The following is an 8,510-nucleotide window of genomic DNA, read 5'->3' on the forward strand; positions in this document are numbered from 1 at the left end:
TGAAAAACGAATTAATAGTTCTACATTTATTCTGTCAAAATCATGTAAAAACATGTATGTAGTGATTATCTTGTGATTTACTTCTTGCGTCCACCGCGCTCCTTCACTTGCAGTTGTATGACGGCGCCGGGCGGCACGTTGTAATACGCCAGCGTGTTTGTGTCTTTGAAGAACAGGCCCTGAGAAAGCATTATTTTAGTTATCCCTATTAGATTTTCTTACTAAAACATATGTTTGTCCTTTTTATTAAATAACTACCTTACTAGGCTTGCTGAATGTACCTAAAGGTTAGCAGGGAAATAATACCGTACGGTATTAAACTAGACTATAATAGAAGAGTTATTGTTCAATAAAGAATAAAACTACATCAATTTCAATCCCTAACATTCGTTTAATAGTGAAAAGAAAACGGACATACTCACTTTTTTTATGAGTTTTAAATGTAGTACATAGAAGAATATTTGTTATTCATTCACCCAAAAACTTATTGAATAGATTTTAATGAAATTTTACAATGATGTAGCTTATATATCAACCGTGCACGCACCGCGCATGCGTGTTTGTGTGTGTGTGTGTAACAGTTTTTATATAAGTATTATTCTTTGTGCACGCTATGTGTGCGTGGGCGCGTGTGGGTACCTCGTAGTGCAGCTTTTGCTTGGCGATGGGCATGTTGGTGGAGCGCTGCAGCATGCTCTTGAGGTCGGCGACGGCGGTGGCCAGCGACACGGTCAGCGGCAGCAGGCGCCCGTCCAGCCGCCACTCCGCGCGCTCCGGGGCCGACGGCAGCGACACCTGCAGCCATCAGTACACAGGTTCAGTGACACGACAATACAATACAATGATTTGCTTTCAGGTTCCGGTGGTCAAGCGGTTTAGCACACAGCTTTACTTCCGATGGTCCCGAGTTGTCATGAGTATGATTGATTTGTATCGGTTTGGGTGTTTGTAGTATGAACTTCAAAGAAAATTAAGTTTTCAAAAATATTTGTATCAGTTGTCTTGTACCCCATAATACAAGCTCTACTTGTCCTGTTATTCCGTGTAACGCAAGAAATATGTCTATATTATGTACGTATATCAGTTGTCTAGTACCCATAACACTAGCTCTCCTTGACTTGAGACTAGATAGCGCTGTGTGAATTATTCTCTAATTATTGTATAGGTGACAGTTGCCACTTTCCGTCAGGTGGGTCATCTACTTGTTTGCTATTCTAGATATATAATAAATATAACGTATAAAGAAGTTTGCGGTAGAGCACAGCTGGGCACGGACCTGTATGTGTGCGGGCGCGGGGTGCCTCGCGAGCCAGGACCCCTCGGGCTCCAGCGCGTCCTCTGTGCGCAGCCGCTTGGTGGGCGGAGCCTCCTCCTCCTCCGCCGGCGGTGCAGGAGGGAACCCGTATGCCCTGCATTAAAAAATACATAAATTAGTAATTTATAATACATATTTGAGTCGTCCGGTGAAGCTGTAAACGCCAGCTGCGGGCTAGAGTAGTTCTAAAAAAAAAACCATATTGGACGGCCTCGGTGGTCTAGCGGTCTAGCACATCGCTTTACGGCCGATATCGCGGGTTCGAGTCCTCGTACGGTACAAACATTTGTAATAATGAGTGTGATTGTTTGTATCAGTCTGGGTTTCTTTTAAGTATATATATTATGTATGTATTTACAAAAAGAAACATCTATCTATTCTTCTATTTCTATTCTATTCTACGGTATATACAGCAAATATACCGTATCAGCTAGGACTAATATATATAAAGCATTATTATTAGTAGTCTGATCTGAGTCTGATCTGAGAGTAGTCTGATTAGGAGTCTGACCCCACAAACATTGTTTTACAAATTAAATTAAAATCTATTAAAAAATAGGGGTGGTTATAGAAGGGAGAAAAGTATGGGGGTTAAAAAATTACATTGTTGCTTTAAAAAAATATATAATTTTTTTTTAAATGTTAAATTATGTATGAAATATTCTCAAGTAGTTTTTTTTCGTGACCGAAAAAACCTAGTAGGCCTCGTGTATATACGCTTACTATGTTTTATTTAACAAAAAGTGGCGTGTTTACGTACGCGGGCGTGGGGATGAGCGGCGGGCGGGGCGCCATCGGCGGCAGCACCATCAGCGGCGGCAGCGGCTGCAGCAGCACGGGCGCGGGCGGCGCGGGGTGCGCGGGGTGTGCGGGGTGCGCGGGGTGGGCGGGGTGCGCGGGCGGGGCGGGGGGCGCGGGCGGGGCGGGCGGCGCCAGGCCCGGGGGCGCGGGCGGCGCGGGCGGCCGGCCCCGGGCCGGGCCGGACACGGGCTTCGGACCGATCTTTTCTTTCTCCTCGTCCGGCAGCAGACCTTTCACCTGCAAACGTCAATAAAATTGCATATATTTATTTGAATATCGAATATATTTCTCAAGACAAAGATAGAGTTATTATATAGACTTTATATTAGACTCGCGACTGAAATGTAGTCGACTGAGATCCTCCCAGATGTTGGTGTCAAGGAAAGTACCTCACTATCGTAATTGTCGATTATTCATCATATGAGGAACATAACCTTGAAGAACATAGACGATGGAATATTATCAAAAACATTAGATATTCGTATGAAAGTTGCAACTTTCATTTCTTCATGTTCATCAGGGTTATGTTCCTCGTATGATGAATAAGCCTGGCCTTATATTTAGACAGAACACATCTTACCGGATTTAAATCTAAAATGAGTACCTTCTGTATCTGTTTCTATTTTATCCTTGAGCGTGATTTGTTGCCTCATATGAAAATTTCTTCATATGATGATTAAGACAGGCTATATCTTTAGACAGAAAACATTTTACCAGATTTCACTCTAAGATTAATGGTTGTACTTGGGTATTTAATCTTTGAGCGTGCTGCCTTATATCATTAAACCTCGCTTTACTTTTAGACAAAATACATTTCATCGGATTATACTCTAGAAAAACTTGTGTATTTGTTATATTTGATCCTTGAGCGTGATCTGCTGCCTCGTGAGCTTGATGTGCGGCTTCATTTAAAAATTAGCCAGATTTTATCTTTAGATAGAACACATATTACTGGAATTAACTCAAGATTAATACCTTGTGTATCTGTTGTATTTGATCCTCGAGCGTGATGTGCGCGCGCGCCGCCCTGGTGGCCGCCTCCACGCTGGACGTGTGTCCGTCCCACGTGACGCGGTCATCGCGCCGTTTCTCCTCCTCGCCGATCTTCTTACCGATCGTCGTTTCCTCGTCGCCCACACCGAAGATATCGGTACGGCGCTCCGCAAGCTGTAGTATGAATAAATAATATGTATATGTACAAACATTACCGTTTCTTCAGTCAAAAACATTAATAAATTTATTTAATTTACACTCTTTATTGCACAAAAATTAGAAAATAATGAAAATATTAAATATACAAAAGGCGTTTTATCGCTTTTTCTTTCAGACTACCTTTGGGTGAATAAAGAAAGTAAAGATAAGAAAATATGTGCATTTTTATCACTTGTCCATTTATTAATTTTGTATTTTATTTAATGATGATAATAAAAGAACATGTCGGTTTCGAAGGACCAGTATTCTGTGTATCGTCCAATGTAACTGAGATATAAAAAGTATTCTTAAATTACTTATACTTTATTACATCCAAAAAATGTAATTATACTATCATTATATTTATTTAATAATTAGTGGTGATAATATTTTAAAATAAGTAAATAAATAAATTTAAATATATTTTAAAATATGTTACCTGTTTAAGAGAGGCTTCAATGGCGGCACCAGGTGCTAGAGCTTCATCCCTGTCGGTGCGCTCGGCGGCAGCTCTGTCGCGCTGTTCTAACCAGCGAGGATCCAGTAAACCGATACGGACGTGATCTGCCACTTTGTTCGCGGGAATTTTCTCTCCAGTGATGGGCGATACGAGCCATTCTTCGCTTGCGGGCGTCGGTTGAGGCCTAGCACGTTTCGGATCGTACTTCTTAACAACGACGCGGTCAGGACGAGGCGGCAACGGCGCTTCTTCGCCAACTTGCTTCGCAGGCGGCTCTGGAAGACCTTCATCCTCTGAAGATGAGCTGTCCTCTTCCATGTCTTGGACGCGGTTATCGTCCGGCCGCTGTTGTTGTTGTGTTCGATCCTCCATTTCGGCCAACTCATCATCTGACTCCGATTCGGATTCAGATTCCAGCTGCATCTCGGTGTCATCATCATCCTGACCGTGGCTGATATCCTCCCCGCGTTCCTGAGCCAGCACCCGAGCGCCGACTTCGAGTGGAGTGGTCGGTGGAGGGAAATCACCAGGTTCACCCGCTGGGTAATCAACTGTTTCGACAACCACAAAATCGTGCCAATCAATGGAAGCATAAGCGAGACGCTCTTTCTCAATTCTCGCTTCGTCCGCGACCTTACGTCGTGCTTGGTACGAGTGCCACGCGGCGCGACTGCGTGCCTGTTCCAACACACCACTTCTGACCTCGGCAGACAACTTGAATACGAGTTCTTTTGGCGGCAGTAAAACCTTCGTGTATTGCTCTAAAAGCCGCGTGAAATACTGGAAGAGGGAGTGCTGTGGGCGAAGAAAATCAAACTGATGGTTTCTTTCCTCCTTCTTCATCAAGTCTGTGAGGAACTGTCTGCCATTTCTCGCTACGAATTGCGCCGTCAACTTAACAATATCCAATTCAAGTGCAGAAATAGACGGGGGGTCGGCAATGAACTCGAAATCTGGCGGTGGATCGCGAGGTGGTGGAGGTTCAGCTGGAACAGCTGCCTTAAGGAGTTCCTGCTGGCGAGCAGCGGTGGCTGGCGCGAGACCAGGCCGTTGCAGAACAGGGACAATCGAAACTGCTGACACATCATTTCCTGTACGATAAAAAAAAAAAATGAAGTCATGCAGATCAATAAATGATTTAGGATGAAAGACAAAGGATATTTATTCAAATTTACATATCCTATAGACACAGACAATTGTGAAAAGTCAAATATTGACTGTCTGTTCAGAATGTAGCTTAAGCTGAGAAGAACTGACAATAAACTGCTCTCTTCAAGTGGGGTTTGTAAAGATATTGCCTAAATTTAGAGCTAATACATTTACCAGCATATTGAAATCAAAACAATCAGCAGTCATAATCCGAACAGACTAGTCTAAGCAGCACCATTCACAAATGTATTTTTTTATGGATGATATGGGTGACAAGATTCAAGTGTTTATGGTCAAATTGTAATTAAGATCAATAAAGAAATATATTAGATAAAGTACAATAAAAAATTAACCATACCTTTTCCTTCCCGGATCTCTTTGACTTTATGTTGATAATAAGCATGGTACGGATCACCCGAGTTCAGAAAGTTGAATTTAGGATTGCCGAGTTCATTCTGCCTAATACGTGCTTCAAATTCGGGACCGTTGCGAGCCACAAAACTTGCAGTTTTGTCAACAATGTCTGAGGAATGTAGTTAAAGAAACTATGTCATTTCACATTGTGTTCATAATTCTATGTAGTCATTTTTATATTAATTGAGGAACACAAAAATTAAAATCAAGAATACAATAATAAAATAAGAATTTATAAACTAATACAAAACAATGGGAATATTATGAGATTAACCTATATGTTAAATATATCAAATTGCCATGAGGCACTCTATACTGCGGCATATAATATAGTCAATAAATAAACATAGGAAAATCAAATTAATGAACAATTGTGCAAATAATAAAAATAAAAGTATTGTATAATAATAATACGAAAAATCAACATTTATAAAACACAAATTATTGAAAAGTGCAGAATAAAGGCTTCTTTATCTTTACAATATATTCATATTATATTATTCAGCTGAAACATACCTATTGTACACACTATGAGAAATATTTATTAAATTTAAGAGGTTATAGACACTAAATCCTACGATTAATGTATCAGTGTTAATAGACTGACGGTGTTCATATTTAAAATAAAACATTCAAATTATTCTGAAACTAATGCTACAAATGTTTGAATGCTTTTCGATTAAATACTTTTCATAGATGTATGCAAAATAGCTATAATAACAGAAACTTAAAAACAAAGGTATAAAAACAAGCATACCACAGAATATATATCAAATTAGTGTAAATTAATCAATATTAATACCGGTTAAAGGTATATTTTACGTGAAAAGGATACTCCTGACTTCTGGGGGTGGGTAAATAATGCCAATAACAGGTGGTGGAGGCGCTTGAGGTTCTTCAGGTGGACCTTCTTGTGGTTGCCCCGGAGGGCCCATTACATCTATCGAAGGCATTTTGGCCCTTTACTATATGTTTCAGGAAATTAGAAAGGCATTGACGATACAGAAAAGTATATACTATTTAAAATTACAATTACACGATGAAATTAAAATATCAATTCAATTCACTAAATCACAAATAAAATAGGCATAGGCCTACATTACACAGATAATACAAATCACAGATAAGACAGACATTTTCTCTATTATGGGTTCAACTTTTTTTTGTTGCCAAATATTCTCTGTAGAATCTGTATACAGATTGTAAATCGGGATGTCAAATTCTAAAAAATATTTTCTCTTCAAATTTCAATGTAATGCATAGAATTTGAACATAAATAACATCCAAAGCCGTGAAACAAAAAAAGATATCTTTGAGTAAATAATCACTACGTTGACAAAATAGATACGTTTTACTTAATAAAACAAAAAAATTAAAGGGCTTAAGCTAAACGTTAATTTTTATTTTCGATACAATGTTTCAATATGTATAAACAAACTTGGCACTATCTCCTTCATACATGAGCGGAGTATTGTTAGACCAATACAGCAAACTAGTCAGTGTTACAACTGACCGCATTCCGTAGTCGTAATACATGGTAATTATGATTGTTATCAAGTAAGTTATAAACCATAGAAGTAACGCCAAGACCATTAGCCAAACTGTAGTTTTCACGCGACCAGCATCTGGCGTCTCTCGCCGAAGTAGTCCCAATTCTTCAGAATGATTTGATCCAGTCTTAAATGCCATGCAATTAAAGGAATATTAAAGAATTATATAAATTGAAATAGAAAATTAAAATTGGCTTTAAGTTATCAAAAAATTATCAAAGTATTATTTATGTACAGGGCAAGGAGCATTTGTAGCAGCAAGAGCCCCACTGCGGGGTTACCTAACCTTCAGGCGAGTACCGCTGAAAACAATCACGGTTAATTCCTATTGTTTTTATATAATCAGAACACCAGGATGAGAATGAATAATAATAGTAATAATAACTACCGACGAAAATATACACAACGCCATCTAGTCCCAAGCAGAGTTAGTGTTATGGCTACTAAACAATTGACTACTTTTAATATTTTTTAATACATATATAATGTACATAAAAAAAACATCCAGCCCGATACTAATAATCATACTAATATATACAAATGTTTGCATAGTGCAAGGTATCGAACCCGCGACCATTGGAAGCAAGGCAGACTGCTAAACCGTTTGACAATCGAACCGAATCGGCTTTAGCTGTCACTTCACCAAACACTTCATATTTTACACGACACATTCATTGATCGAGTGCGCGCGATTTAGCGCGGGAAATTGGTATGTATATCTAAAAAATATATAAGTACCTATTATATCAGTAACATTTGTTCTGCTTACCTTTGGACTAAATGGCGCTGTGAATCGTTCAAATTATAATTATTAATAGCATCAATAATCGAGACCTAATCTAGAAAATATTGTGAAAATTGTAGACTTACATAAAACCCTTGTGCTGTTTCCTTCAGAACCGCAGCGTCTGTCATTATTAATTTATTAAATAATACTTATTATGAGAAGCGAATTAATATATTTATTTTTGACCGATTGAAACATTAATACTCATTTGTTGAAAGATTAACACTTTAAAATTTCTTAAAATAGTCGCAATTGAGTATCCATTACCGAAACATTTATGTTAATTGTAATGTCACAGTTACAGATTACTAAAAATAATGTAGAGATAAAAGAAAGATTCTAAGCTTTTTGAACCTGATTAGTTTATGGTCGAACCTCGCGGTTTTTAGAAGAATATTTATTATAGCTCAGGACAATTCACACAACGCCATCTAGTCCTAAGATAAACAGAACTTGTGTTATGGTTACTAGACAACTGACGTAAATACATAAAAGTTTATTTTTGTAAATACATACATGACATACAATGACAAAGAAAACACCCAGACCGATACAATTATAATCATGAATATAAATATTTGTACCGTGAGAGGAATCGAAACTGCCGTCCAATTATAACGGGGATCGAAATTACGACGGCCTGAGCCGAGGTTAGAACTCCTATGCTGTGGTACTCTCAGACTAAAGTCGTATCCGTCAAGCGGGAGATGGCCTTCAGCCGCTCCATAAATCCTTCCGCGGGATTGGAGCGTCATCTACACTCACCGCTCGATAGGGGGTGCGGAGAAGCCTCAGCTGGCCTTTATAGCTTAAAGGCCAGCTGAGGCAAACACTATTAGAGTA

General features: G+C 39.0%; 1 protein-coding gene across 1 annotated transcript; it reads right to left on the bottom strand.

Moving 5' to 3' along the window:
* Positions 1 to 6,448, bottom strand: LOC131848655 (splicing factor 3A subunit 1). The gene is made up of 8 exons (XM_059198576.1): positions 6,166 to 6,448; positions 5,275 to 5,439; positions 3,747 to 4,858; positions 3,092 to 3,283; positions 2,076 to 2,353; positions 1,277 to 1,409; positions 640 to 795; positions 1 to 179 (listed from the first exon to the last, which is right to left on the bottom strand). The coding sequence occupies exons 1-8, from the start codon at positions 6,281 to 6,283 to the stop codon at positions 78 to 80; spliced, it is 2,256 nt and encodes a 751-aa protein (XP_059054559.1). The 5' UTR covers positions 6,284 to 6,448; the 3' UTR covers positions 1 to 77.
* Positions 6,449 to 8,510: the final 2,062 nt, after the last annotated feature.

This window comes from Achroia grisella, unplaced genomic scaffold (assembly GCF_030625045.1).
Source record: "Achroia grisella isolate CSIRO2021 unplaced genomic scaffold, CSIRO_AGI_Agris_v1 utg567, whole genome shotgun sequence".
Lineage (NCBI taxonomy): Eukaryota > Metazoa > Arthropoda > Insecta > Lepidoptera > Pyralidae > Achroia > Achroia grisella.

Excerpts from the sequence above, each read along its gene's own strand:
- LOC131848655 (XM_059198576.1), bottom strand. The coding sequence starts at position 6,283 with ATGCCTTCGATAGATGTAATGGGCCCTCCGGGGCAACCACAAGAAGGT. Across the intron at positions 2,354-3,091 it reads AAATACAACAGATACACAAG|GTGAAAGGTCTGCTGCCGGA; the intron begins GTATTAATCTTG and ends TGACGTTTGCAG. Across the intron at positions 180-639 it reads AGCAAAAGCTGCACTACGAG|GGCCTGTTCTTCAAAGACAC; the intron begins GTACCCACACGC and ends ATGCTTTCTCAG.